Source organism: Thamnophis elegans, chromosome 1 (genome assembly GCF_009769535.1).
Source record: "Thamnophis elegans isolate rThaEle1 chromosome 1, rThaEle1.pri, whole genome shotgun sequence".
In the NCBI taxonomy this organism is placed as follows: domain Eukaryota; kingdom Metazoa; phylum Chordata; class Lepidosauria; order Squamata; family Colubridae; genus Thamnophis; species Thamnophis elegans.
In genome coordinates this window covers 167051433-167065948 of record NC_045541.1, presented here as the reverse complement: position 1 = coordinate 167065948, position 14516 = coordinate 167051433, and the positions used below count along the sequence as shown (strand labels likewise).

Below are 14516 nucleotides of genomic sequence, written 5' to 3'. Positions count from 1 at the left end.
TAAAAAAAATTAGATTTCACCCCTACCTCAGGGTTTCATTCAGCCACAACAACATCAGGAACTACTCACTTAACAACCACTTTGGTTAGCAAAAGAAGTTCTGGCCCCAATTGTGGTCAAGGATTACCTGCACCAGTCAAGACTATCAGCACTAGAGACAGGTTTGTCGTATTCACACAACATACTAAACCAGATCAGTTAAAGACGTAGCAGTTGTATCCAAACAACATGCTAAGGGTAGCTGGTTCATCTAGATTTACCTCTTTTGGAAGCACAGCCGGTTGCCCCATCAAGCTCATTTGGTTTATGGTTCAATTCTTATGTGACCTCAAGAAATGGATTAAGCACTCACCGATTGCCTCTATCTGTCCATCTTGTTCTGACCTAGGCTTCCCAAGAGCATGAAGGAACCCTCCCAACAAAAACCCCTTTTATTAATTTCCTGTGAATCCTGCTCATTCACAGACAGCAAAGTCTTTCAAGGGAGGATTTACAGTCACAAGCCTTATCTGGCTTGGAGAGCTGCCAGGCCGATATCTGCAAAACTTGGCAAGGAGTCTTGGAAAGTCACGAGCCAATTAATCAAACTAATTGTCTCCTGCAAACGTCACTCCCCTTTTGCTCCTCTTTTATTTCATTGTAGACTTGTAGCCTTACTCCCAAGTCAACCTGTTCTTTAGCTGTTCCCTTCGTCTGCACATGCACACACTGGGAACAAGGCTCTAGCTGTTTGTCTGCCTCACTGATGTCTGACTCTGAAGACAGCTGATAACTGGCATACGGCTCTGTCCCCTCTCTGCCTCCGACACAGAGCCCTCATCAGAGCCTTCCCCAGACTCCAGGACTGGCTCATGTTTCTCCCCAACCTCCTCACTGTCCGAATTCGCATCGATTAGGCCTCCTCCGAATTCCATCTACTAGCCAGTGCAAACTGGCAACTACCCGGAGGAGAACCTTCTCGGTGGCTGCTCCGACCCTCTGGAACGAACTCCCCGTGGAGATTCGGACCCTCACCACCCTCCAATCCTTCCGCGCCGCTTTGAAGATCTGACTGTCCCGGCTGGCCTGGGGTTAAGATTTCAACCCCACCCGAATTGTGTGACTGTTGTGCTCTCTTTTAATATGTTGTATTGTTTCCATATTGGAATACTGTTTGTCTTTCCCCCCCTCCCTTTTTGAATTGTGAGCCGCCCTGAGTCCCCCCAGGGAAAAGGGCAGCATACAAATAAAGGAAATGAATGAATGAAATGAAATGAATGTGCTGCCACTGGTGGGCCACAACACAATCTGGACTGGCAGGAGAGGTGTGCTGAAAGTCCCATTGATCAAGGATCCAGGGCCTTTCCTGACCTTTGGAATACCGCCCCAAAGATTGGAGCCATATTTTGGCAAAGCCCTGAAGGCCAAGAAGTGTTTCTAGGCATGAGCACAGATGAGTTGTTGCAGCCCATGAAGTTCTTGAGTTGTATGGATGCATGTTGCTTGCATTTTGAGTTTAAATGCTGCTTAAAAAATCGCTATGGTGAAATGGATGGCCATATAAATCAAACCAGATTTCAGATTATTAAACAGAACACAGCCGATGGGTTTTCATTGCATTTGCTAAAGCTCCAAGAAGAAGAAAAAGAAGAAAATGTGTTCTGGCCCTTTTGGCGTATGTTGATTTAGAACAGTGTTTTTCAAACTTGACAACTCTGGACTTCAATTCCCAGAATACCCCAGTCTGCCCTGCTGGCTGGGGAATTCTGGGAGTTGAAGACCGCACAACTTACAAGTTGCCAAGTTTGTTAAATACTGATATAGAAAGTATTTTTGGGGGAGTAATTTGTCAGGGGAGGGTGGTTCTTCCACAAAGAGGGTGGAGTCAGAGGTAACAGTGGGAGGAGTCCACATTTTTAACATTTCTCTTTTCTCCCCTTTCCTTTTTCTGATATTACTTTCTCTTTCCTGACGACACAAAATATAAAGTGAACCATTTTGAAGTGACTGATCGCTAAAAGCTTTAAATATTACGGCAGGAGTAATAATATATCCATTTGTTGCAAAATATACCTATCGTAAATACCTATTCCAAAATGATTGACAACCCAGCTTAGTTGCTATTTGTAGGAATTCTAGTCAATACCTGCACTGTCCATCATATCAAATATCCGTATTGCATCACGTCGTTGATATTCTGCTTCTCACAGACTGGATAATTTCACGAAGCCCACGTATGTGGCACAACGGAAGCAGCCCATCCCTTGCATTCAGAGATAGAATGCCTCCAAACATGGAGGTTCCACACATCCATCCTAGCCAAAAGCTTCTAAGAAGTTTTCTTCCTCCTCCGTAAATGTATCTACATCTCACATTAAACCCCCTCCAAGTCAGAGGGCCTCCCCAATCTTTTGGGGCTACCGGATACATTTGGAATTCTGGGCACCTGCATAAAATAGCTGGCAGGATGCGCATAGCAAAGCATGAAATATTCATTTACCTGAAGACAAACTGCCTTGCTCTGTCCTTTTTCTGAGCAGGTAGGCATATTTTTTGGAGGGAGGGGGGGACTCTACCAGGCTGCAGCCACTCACCAATTATTTATTTTCTGCCTTGGGGATCTACGTGGAGTCTAAAAACATTGATGCAATTTTTGATCAGGCTAGCTTCCAATTCTTTAAAAAATTTTTTAAAATAAATAAAGAAGGTAAAGCCAAGTATTTATTATCAAGAAATCTTGATAGGGGAACATCTGGCCTGGAAAATCTATACCGCAGACTAGGATTAGGATAGTGGCTATTAATACCTGTTGAAACTAATGAATTCAGTAAATTAATTTTCCACTGCACTGCACTGCATTCCTTTAAACTGCCTGAAATGCCTGGCAATTGCCTATGAAAATCGGTGGAGTCCTTTGGATTCAACCACAAACCGCACGCAGGAGCACGCGGGAGCAGGGACAGGTACCTGCCTGCAATTCCTTAAAACAGCCACACCTATCCCAGGATTGCACAGCAGCTGCAAAGCCAAAGATGCAGCTGTTTCAAAGAGTCGCAGACAGGCTCTGTCTTTGGGCTCCTGTGCTGCAGAGCGCTAGCTTAGACGTCTCCACCAACTGTCCAAATTGTACTGCCATGGGAAGAAAAGGCGCAGTTTCTCCCGGGGTTCCCAAAACTGTCTAGCTTTGTCCTCATCTCAAACAGGTGAAAAAACCCCTCCCTACCTTCCTTTAAGTCAGTAGCCCCTCCAGAGCAAACGTGGCCCCCATGGCATAAAAGGGAAGCACGACCTCCTTTATTTTATTTTATTTTTCAACAGCATCGCTTCTACTCGGAATGGGCCCCTTTCCAGAAATCTATAGCTGCAAATCTAAACCTATGACTTGCTAGATTTATATCCCAGCTTTCCTTCCAGAGCAAAAAGTAATTCGATAGCAGCCTCTTCTCTAATGTTCGTTTCCACACACACACACACACATCCAGCAATTCTATGAAGGGCACCAAAGTCCTCCTCCTTCTGAATCAATGATATTTAAACATGTGTGAAGGAAGGAAGGAAGGAAGACGGGGTGAAGAATTAAGGCTGCAGTCAGGAGCCTTGGAGAATCCTTCTGTTAAGGGCTCCTTGACTCATATTCGGTTGCCATGTTTTTAGTTCCTAGCAGATCACCTCCATTTATAAAAATGTATTTTTTTAAAACAGGAGGAACAGAGTTTGCAAAGAAGAGAGGGGGATGCCAAAAAAACTCAAGGTGGTAGTTGTCACAATGCACTCACAGCCCCAGCCTGTTTTGATGTGCGATCATCTTGCCTTTTTTTGATTCTCATACAGGCATTCTCAAAGCATTGAATATAGCTGTTCAAAATTTTATACGGGTAGTCCTCGAGGTACGACCACCACCGAGCCCAATACTTCTGTTGCTAAGTGAAACATTTGTCGAGTGAGTTTTGCCCCATTTCGTGACTCTTCTTGCCACAGTTGTTAAGGGAATCATTTCCTTTGTTAAGTTAGTAACACGGTTGAGAGAATTTGGATTCCCCATTGACTTTGCTTGCCAGAAGATCTTAAAAGCAGATCATGTGACACTGCAACCGTCATAAATATGAGCTAATCGCCAAGCATCTGGATTTTGATCATGTGACCATTGGGATGCTACAAGGGTCGTGTGAAAAACAGTCGTAAGTCCAGGGGGGATTTGATTTAAATCAAGATTTAAACCATAGTTTATATCACTAGTAAGAAGTCTTAATTCAAATCAACTCGATTTAAATCATAATTTTTTAAAGAGCAACTGTCATCTCTGTCCCACAGTGGCTCTTCCTCTGACCGGCTGATGACTCACCGACAGACCCAATATTGCAGCATATACAGCTTCATGCTACATAACTAAACTCCATTTCATGCTGAATAAACTAAATTATTAAGGCATCTTAAACAGAAAACTACCTTTAAATAGATTTTTACTCCAAAACATTTTATTAAAATGAATTTGATAAAAATAAAAAAAATCCGATTTAAATTAAAAAAATCCAATTTAAATAAAAAAAAATCCAATTTAAATTTAAAAATTCGATTTTTATTTTTATTTTTAAAAAAATGGATTTTTATCCACCTTGCGAAAGTCACTTTTTTTTCACTGCTTTTGTAACTTTGAACGGTCACTAAATTAACTGTTGTATGTTGAGGACTACCTGTATCAGTAGGATTGAAGTTTGAAGTTACGACAGCGCACCGGAAAAAAGTAACTTATGACTGGTTTCTCGCACTTAGAACCATTGCAGTGTCCCTGCAGTCACATGATCAAAAACCAGGCGCTTGGCAACTGGCATATATTTATGACATTTGCTGCCTCCCAGAGTGATGTGATCACCATTTGCAACCTTCCCAGGAGGCTTCTGACAAGCACGTCAGTGGGGAAAGCCCAAATTCACTTCATGAGCATGGCAAAAATGTCATATATTTTTTTTTGCACTACACAATTAACGGCTGTATCAGTTAGCAACTGAAGTTCTCGTTCCACTTGTGGTTATAAGTTAAGGACAATCCATAAAAGTTTCCAAAACTTTCACCTTGTCCTTCAGTGCAGTTCTCTGGCAGACGGGGCATGAATGGATTTCTCTTACCTTCACTACCTGTTCAGAACTAGCAGTGTGCGCACACGCTTGCTTCTGCTCATGTGCAGAGCATGATTATGTCTGGGCGGGTGGGCGGAGCCTGCCACTGCCGCTACCGGTTCGGCTGAACCAGGGCGAACCGGCAGAATACCACCAGTGAGACAGGGCATGAATGGATTTCTCTTACCTTCACTACCTGTTCAGAACTGGCAGTGTGCGCACACGCTTGCTTCTGCTCATGTGCAGAGCGTGATTATGTCTGGGCGGGTGGGCGGAGCCTGCCACTGCCGCTACCGGTTCGGCTGAACCAGGGCGAACCGGCAGAATACCACCAGTGAGACAGGGCATGAATGGATTTCTCTAGACCAGTGGTTCTCAACCTTCCCAATGCCGTGACCCTTTAATATAGTTCCTCTTGTTTTGGTGGCCCCCAACTATAGAGGAGCAGTGTCTCGGTTCCTAAGACCATCGAAAATATGTGTTTTCCGATGGTCTTAGGAGACCCCTGTGAAAGGGTCATTCGACCCCCAAGGGGTCCCGACTCACAGGTTGAGAACGGCTGCTCTAGACCTAGCTGAATAACATAACCACTAGACTGTTTTGACACTCTGTGCACAGAAAGGGTGTGTAGAAGATGACCAGGCTGAGCCCAAGGGAGGGGTCAAACACGTCATCAGTCTCGCATTCCATCGTGCCCACAAAAGATCCAAGTCCAGCCAATCTTGAATTCCATTGCCTCTTATCTGGCAGCAAATCGCCAATTTGCTTTGATTGTCAGATTCTTGCAGAGAGATTTAGAAAACAATACATCTATATATTCATTTGAACTGCCTGGACTCCCGACTGTCTGTCCTTGGTAGATTTTCTGTATATCTCTCCTTCTTCTTTCCTTGTGAGCCATGGTGCGCAGTGGTTAGGATGCAGTACTGCAGGCTACTTCTGCTAATGATAGTTCGGCAGTTCGATTCTGACCGGCTCAAGGTTGACTCAGCCTTCCATCCTTCCTAGGTCAATAAAATGAGGACTCAGATTGTTGGGGGCAATATGCCAACACTGTAAACTACTTAGAGAGGACTGTTAAAGCACCGCGAAGCAGTGTGTAAGTCCTATTGCTATGGCTATCCTCCATACAAGAGGATTGTAGTGCAGATGTTGAAGTGATTGACCAGAACAGTGTTTCTTAACCTCGGCAGCTGTGCGGACTTCAACTCCCAGAACTTCCCAGCCAGTGTGATGAATTCTGGGAGTTAAAGTCCACACAACCTCAAGCTGCCAAAGCTGAGAAATACCATGTTCTAATCCACTTTCACCTATGGAAGCTCATAGTGGAACCTTAGGCAGGTCACTTTCTCTCAGCCCAGCCTATCCCACATGTTTGTGGTTATAGGAAAATCCCCACAAGCAGTCTTGAGCCCCTAGCAAAAAGGCAGAACATAAATCCAAAGAATAATGCTATTATAATAAGTCCGTTGTTATTGTTTTTAAAATGGAATATTCACAATACATGACATGGATGTATCACATACAGTAGTCAACTCACTGCCCCATCTTGCTTAGATTTTATCTAAATAATCAGGCACTCTCCTTGGGGTTTTTAGGGGTTTTTCCCAGCCATTGAACTCAAAAACCATTTAAATGGAACTGATGGTTCTGAGGTTGGGGCTTTCCGTGCTCAAACCAATCTCTGGAAACCTTTGCTAGACCAATTCTTGAATACAGCTCATCTGCCTGGAATCCACACTGTATATGGGACATTAACACAATTGAGCGAGTCCGGAGGTATTTCACGAGAAGAGTCCTCCACTCCCCTGCTCACAACAGAATATCTGATGCCACCAGGCTTGAAATGTTGGGCTTGGACAACCTAGAAGTACGCTGCCTACAGTCTGACCTAAGTGTAGTACACGAAATTACCGTATTTATCGGCGTATAACACGCACCGGCGTATAACACGCACCCCCCATTTTAACACAAAAATTTGAGTAAAAATTTTTTTCATTAAAAATAAATGACTTGGAAGCTCGGAACTTAATGTTGGATTAAAATTTATAACATTAGAACATGAATTATAACATTAACTCCTCTTAAAAGGCAAATATGAAATGAAAAAACACCTCTTTGAGCAAAAAAACTTAATCAGAATCACTGCTTTTTGGAAAACCAAAAACCTCTTCCTCATCTTCACTCTCTCCCTCTTTTTTCCCTTCCTTCCCCCTTCCTCTTGCCTATCAACTTCATCCTCTTTGTCTTTCTGCTCTTTCCCTCTCTTCCCCTTTTCTTCCTACCTCCTTCCTTCTCCCTCCCTTCTTCTTTTTCTTCCTTTCTTCTTCCATCTTCCTCCTTCTCCTTCCATTCTTTCTCCTTCCATCCATCTTTTCTCCTTCCATCTTCTCCCCCCCTCCCTTCTTCTTTTCCTCCCCCCTCCCTCCTTCCTTCCTCTCCTTCCCTTTCTCACACACAGGAAGGGGAGGGGGGCTATCTAGTCGCTTTCACACCATAATTTCTTTATCTAACTTTTAAAAAACAGTGTGCAAATCAAACGAGATTTTCGTAACCTGCGAAGCACCAAGTTATATTATGTTGTTACAAATTCGCAGCTACTCCATTCTTTCTGATAGGGAACTACATTTCCCAAGATGCCTCAGGTCCTCAAAGCGCTGAACGCAGCTTTGCAATTGACTCCAGCGAGGCCCGGTAGCCGGAGGCTGGGGTGGTTGTCAGGGCGCTGCGGAGCGGACGCGCCGTTTGTTACTGCTTCCAGCAATCAAGACGGACAAGGGAAGCGACTGAAACGGACGCTGGCCGCAGGAGAGCAGGGCTGCTGCCAGCCGTTTCACCTTGCGCAGCGAATTTGACTGGGTCCCGGGGCTTCTGCCGGGCGGCAGAAGCCCGGGAAGCGAAAGGAAGTTTTCTTCCCTATTGAAACAGAAGCCGCAGCAGGAGAGCAGGGCTGCTGCCGGCCGTTTCACCTTGCGCAGCGAATTTGACTGGGTCCCGGGCTTCTGCCACCCGGAGTATCGGCGTATAACACGCAGGCAGGGTTTAAGCTTGCAATTTTAGTTTTAAAACTGCGTGTTATACGCCGATAAATACGGTATCTGCTGCAATGTCCTACCTGTCAATGACTATTTCAGCTTCAACCGCAATAATACACGAGCGCACAATAGATACAAACTCCGTGGCACGACAAAACCGCGCTCCACTAAAGCGCGCCCGATTAAACCGCGTCACTGACGTCATCAGCAGGGCGACAACAGTGACCGCGGAGAAAAAAGGGCGCTTTAAATAGCGCTTTAAAAGCAAGCCAATTCAAGTTAAGGTAAGGGTTAGGTTTAGGGTTAGGTTTAGGTTAAGGGTTAGGTTTAGGATTAGGTTTAGGGGGGGTTAGGTTTAGGTTTAGGGGTTAATTTTAGCTTTAGCATTTACAGCGTGCTTTTTTCTCCGCGCTGTTGTCGCGCTGTGATGACGTCAGTTACGCGGTTTCGTTGAGCGCGCTTTAGTCGAACGCAGTTTTGTGGTTCGATTGGAGAAAATACGACTTCAGCAACAGAGAGGTCAATACCTGGAATGCACTACCTGACTCTTTTGTTACATCCACAAACTCCCATAATTTTAACCTTAAACTGTCTACTGTTGACCTCACGCTCATTTGTAAGAGGTCAGTAGGGGCGTCCATAAGCACATTAGCGTGCCTAACGTCTCTGTCCTACTGTCCCCATTTATTTGTACCAATTTCCTATGTTCTTATCACGTTCATTGTTATTCCTGTTATCTTGTACATGAGTGACAAACTAAAATAAATAAATAAAGTAAACTCATACTAGCTGCCTGAAACAGAGCAGGGGTTTCCAACCTTGACAGCTTTAAGCCTGGCGGACTTCAACTCCAGGCTTAAAGTTGCCAAGGTTGGAGACCCCTGAGTTAGAGGACACAACATTTCAGAGCCATGTTTTGCCAGTAGCAGCTATCTATGATATTAGTTCCTGGAGATATCACAGACTGGACCTGGAATTCCTGCAGATAAAAAACATATGTGCTCTACCTACTGAGCAAAACTCCTCTCTGCCAAGAAAATTACTTTAGCTGTGCAAAAAGAGCTATAAAACCTAGATAGAGGCAGATGATCTAGCAACCAACTAAACACTACTGTATTAACCCCTGCACACGCACACATGTATTTGTTTGTTTGCTTAACAGATTTATATGGCCATCCATCTTGTAAAACAAAACTCCGGGCTGTTCACAATAATAATGAAGCCAAAAACAAGAACCCCCCCCCCCCCACACACACACACCAACCCACCATCTGCGATCCATACAATCCTCAGGTTCCAACTGAACCAGTGGTGAGTTTCACATTTTGTTACCACTGGTTGCCCCCCCCTCCACTCGCTTCACACACATGTGCCCTTTCCATGCATGCGCCCGGCCTTCTGCTCATGCACCCAGCCTTCCGTGCATGCAGTTTGCTTGAGCCCATGCCTTCCGCGCATGCACCCAGCCTCAAAAATGTGCCTAAATAGGACGGCATAGAGCTGAGGCACCTGCAATTTCCACTACCGGTTTGGGTGAACCGGTCTGAACCGGCTGAATATCACCTCTGAACTGTACCCAACCACAATGCCTAGAAGATCTGGCCCTTTATGGCTTTCCGGAAGCTAAAAGTGTGTTTGTGGGTCTACCAGATTCCAGAGGGAAGGATATTATCGCAAGACTGGCCACTGAGTTCCCCAACTTGATGCTTGCCGAAAGTGCTAGACTTCTAGTTTGGATTTGGGAATCCAAATTCAACATAACTTAAAAGGCATGAGGTTAGAAAAAAGTGTGGTCTACCATCTGGAATTCTCAAGACAGCAATTTTGCACAAGGCATAGTTTAGATGCGCCACTTGTCTCACATCCCCTTCAAGGCAAACTCATAAAGGCACCCAAATATATGGACATTCACTTCCAAGACAAAATTTAGGTAGTCCTTGACTTACAACCATTCACTTGCTTAGCGACTGTTTGAAGTTACAATGGCACTGGGGGAAAAAGTGACTTACGACCTGTACTCACACTTACAACCACCACAGCATCCCCAGGGTCATGTGATCAACTTTCAGGGTTATAGGGTTGCAGCTAATAGCAGTGGTAACTCTCTGCTCTCTGCAATCTTCCCAGCCAGCTTCTGACAAGCAAAATCAATGAGGGAAACCAGATTTTCTTAATGACTGTGTGATTCACTTGCCTGCAGGGATTCGTTTAAACAGACATGGCAAAGCAGGTCGTAAAATTGGGCACGGCTCACTTAACAACTGCCTCGCTTAGCAACAGACATTCTGGTCCTAACCGTAGTTTTATGTTGAGGACGAAGGATCTCGGGATTCACCAAAGAACGCTCCTGGATTCAAGCCTTCCTATCCACATTACATGAACAAAGATGAGCGGCCTGCTTTATAGGAATTTTCTAGATGGATTTTTTTTGGGGAAACCTCCTGAAAATACTGTATTTCTATCTCACACATACCCTTATTGATTAGCGTAGCTACTAGAGCTGTGCAGTGGAAATAATTCAGAAAAGATGCTTGATCAGAGCATGGAGGAATACAAGCATAGCACCTATCTATAGCTATTTAAAGCAATCTGATCCCCCCCCCCCCAAGGATTATAGCCTCTGCAGCTATTGCATGGTTCAGGAAAGAAGACACGGTTGCTTTAAAGCAGTGTTTCTCAACCTTGGCAACTTGAAGATGTCTGGACTTCAAGTCCCAGAATTCCCCAGCCAGCGAATTCTGGGAGTTGAAGTCCAGACATCTTCAAGTTGCCAAGGTTGAGAAACACTGCTTTAAAGAAAAGCAGAGATGGGTTTAATTTCTGACTCTGTGTTTCACTGCACCTTTGCACAACTGAATAGGATGTATCACAGTCTTGCTAGTGACTATGCAGCCTCTCTCACCTCATTTTTTACTTTATTTTTTGGCCTCAGAGCACTGGCCCTTTTGCTTTCCTTAAGCGCTCCAGTTCTACCATTATCTGGGATGCAAAAATCCAGATGTCCATTGGACATGAGAAATGAGAAACAGAAAAATCCTTCATATTTTGCTATCAAGTGGTCATCCAACTTTCTACAGCCCAGATATGATGGGTTTACCTTATTAGACCCCACGTTTGTGATAGGTTTCCAGAACCCCTGCCCAGATGCTGCCATCGCAATTGCCAACTTTCTCTCTTGCTGCTGTTTTGGTGGTTTTAAAACTGCACCTCAACAAGAAGGAATTAATTAGCTGAAGCTTTTCAAGGCATGGAGAGGAAACAGTGGGGGGAAAAGCATTCCCTAACCAAATGTCTTCTGGCCAAACAGCTGTTAAACCAAAGGGGAAGGGCCAGGAAAGGGGCATAAAGAGATTCGTAGACCTCCCATCAAATCTTCCAAGGACTTTATTAAACATATTTATGCAGCATTATGTAGTACTATGGCATCTGCCTACCATAAACAGATATCTTCTTCTGTAAAGGTAAAGATTCCCCTTGCACGCATGTGCTTGTCGTTCCCGACTCTAGGTGGAGGTGATGATCTCCATTTCAAAGCTGAAGAGCCAGCGCTGTCCAACGGCATCTCCGTGGTCATGTGGCCGGCATGACTAAACACCGAAGGTGCACGGAACACTGTTACCTTCCTACCAAAGGTGGTTCCTATTTTTCTACTTGCAGTTTTACATGCTTTTGAACTGCTAGGTTGGCAGAAGCTGGGAGAAATAACGGGAGCTCACTACATTACACGGCACTAGGGATTTGAACCGGCGAACTGCCAACCTTGAGAGACCGCCTGCTGCCAATTACCTCCAATAGACTGATTAGATCCCACAGATTAGGCCTCCTCCGAATTCCATCCCCCAGCCAATGCCGACTGGCGACTACCCGGAGGAGAGCCTTCTCTGTGGCTGCTCCGACCCTCTGGAACGAGCTCCCCATGGAGATTCGAACCCTCACCACCCTCCAGGCCTTCCGCAAAGCCCTTAAAACCTGGCTATTCCGACAGGCCTGGGGCTAAAGAGCTTTTGCCCCCCTCCTCGAATGGTATGGTTGTTGTGTGCTTTAAATTGTGTATTGTTATGTTCGTCTTTTTTATCCCCTGTCTGTACCCCCTTCCCTGATTTGAATTGTGAGCCGCCCTGAGTCCCCTTCGGGGAAAAGGGCGGCATATAAATGTAATCAATCAATCAATCAATCAACCTTTCTGCATCTTAGGCACTGAGCCACCGCGTCCCTTCTTCTGTAAAGGTATCATAAAAGAGAATCTTCTGTTGCAAAGGTCTTAGAATTTGTGAATGGCCACTGAAGAAAATAAATACCGTAGTCCAAAATGGTGAGCTCTCCCATATCCTGAAGCAGTTTGTTCCCAACAGGTATCTCCAGATGTTTTTAGATGTCAATTCCTAATTCACAGGTAGCACAGCTCAGATCTGTGAGCCATATGCGTGGGCATAACAATAGAAGTGGTCTGTGGTTGGAAAAAAACTGCTTAACATGCCCTATTTGACTCCAGTGACTAGACTAGAAGCAGCCTGCTGTATCTGGTGGCCTTGAGTTCCACATCTCCTCTTTACCAGAAAAAGGGGGGGGGGGATATTGCAGAGACTTCATTTATGCATGCCTGCATAGTCCAAAATCCGGGAATAGAAAACCCTCTGTAAGATTTGGGGGTGGGGGAAGCTCTGCAATACCAGTAGGAACCCCCTCCTCTGTAAATAACTTTGATATGCACGTTTTAATCCTTCCCCATTGAGGTCTGCTTCAGCACCCACCCCCCTCTCCCCTATATCCCTCCCTCCTCCCTCCCGCCCGGAGTAGCCCCTACGTATTTCATAACCTCCTCGGCTCCAGCAAGCAAAACATCATCGCTGAGGAAAACTGAGGTCAAACCCCCCCCCCCCGCCACCCCGAGGTATTCAGCGTCCTCATTCCAGCGCATACAAGCAGAGACACGGCGGTTCCATTTGGCGGGGGAGCGGGGGGGGGGGGGGTAAACTCCACTTGTCACGGTCCTCCTCCCCCTCTCCCCCCCCCGATCGCAGGAAGATTTGGGGAAGGGGGGGGACATACAGAAGGGGGTCTGTCGAAGACAGGAAGAGACACACCAGCCGCCCACGTGTGCCTGGAGCAAACAACTGAGCGATGCAGGGAGGAAGCGGGGGGGGGGGGAGGCACGACGGACGATGGAGGCGAAGCCGCACTCAGATGCAACCCCATCTGAGTGCAGTTTCGGGGGGGAGGGGGGGAGCTGCGCTTGGTCTCCAGGCAAAGGCCGCCCGCCGGGTGCCTTCCATCCCCGCACGTCGGGCGAAAGCGCAAAGTGCCCGGGGCTGTCCAACCGCTCTCTCTCGCTCTCCCAGGGATGAAGGCTGCGTGTGCGGGGGAAGGAGGACGCCTCCGACCTCCCCCTTCTCCGCCTCTTAACCAGGAGCAACTCTTCCGTTCTCGGGCGACCTCCCCCATCCCCAAATTCCGAAAGACCATCCCGTAACTTTCCCACCCACTCCTCGACGGGGCTCCCCGGGAGCGCCGAGCCCTGACTCTCCCCCCAACACGACCCCCACCCCGGCAGGCTCCCTCGCGCCAAGGGGGAGCCCGCCGGCGCCCAATCCGAGGGAGGGAGGGAGGGAAGGAGGGGGCGCGCTTTTCAGGGGAGGGGGTCGCGGCTGGAGCGACGCGCGCGCGCCCAACTCCGGCTTCAAAGTTTAAGCAAGGAAGAGCGGAGAGTTGCTTGCAAGCGGGAGAGGTGGGGTGCCGAGACGTCCCCGTCGCCCCCGGGGAGGAAGAGGCGGCGGAGGGGAGGTTGAGGGCTGGGGAGGGGGGGGGTTCGTCCGGGGAGTGGAGCACTTACTTCTCGCGCGCTTGTCCGTCGGAGGGCACGCTGGAGCCCTTGCCCTTGGCGTACATGGCTCGGGGGGGAAGCCCCCGCCGCGGCACCTGCCGTTAGAGGAGCTGGAGGTGGAGGAGGAAGCGGTCTGGGGATCGGGGCCGCCGCCCGCAGCAGCGCTGGAACCCCATCGCGCCGCCGTCGAGCGCCCCCCGAGCTAGACTGAGCGCGGAGCCTGCGGACGCCACCCCGACTGAGGGAGGCTGGGCGCCGCGCCGATGGCTCCGGGCTGCCTCCAAAGAGCGAAGACGGCTCCGGCGGACCCTCCCCTCCCCGCGATCTCCCCTCCCCTCCTCGCCTTTCCGTGGCTGTTCCAAGAAAGGGGCCTCCTCCCCCTCCCTCCCTCCCTCCCTCCTATCGCCTGGGCTCTTAAAAGGGCGATGCCGTTTCCATTCTGGAGGAAGGCGAGGAGGAGAAGCGGGGGCCGCTCAAAGCCGCCGCCGCCGCTTCGCGCTTCTTTCTGGGTCTCCCGGGTTATAGAGCTGGGCTGATTTATGCGAGCAGGCTGGGTTCCCGCTCCAC

At 47.4% G+C, this 14516-nt stretch overlaps 1 protein-coding gene across 4 annotated transcripts in view; it reads right to left on the bottom strand.

Annotated features, from left to right (window-relative positions):
* SSBP4 (single stranded DNA binding protein 4) overlaps positions 1-14269 on the bottom strand; it is a 64965-nt gene extending 50696 nt beyond the window's left edge. For all 4 annotated transcript variants that reach the window (XM_032238706.1, XM_032238721.1, XM_032238713.1 and 1 more), the window contains exon 1: positions 13959-14269. In XM_032238706.1, the coding sequence (XP_032094597.1) occupies positions 13959-14014 (56 nt within the window). In that variant the 5' untranslated portion in view covers positions 14015-14269. The remainder of the gene's footprint in view (positions 1-13958) is intronic.
* Positions 14270-14516: the final 247 nt, after the last annotated feature.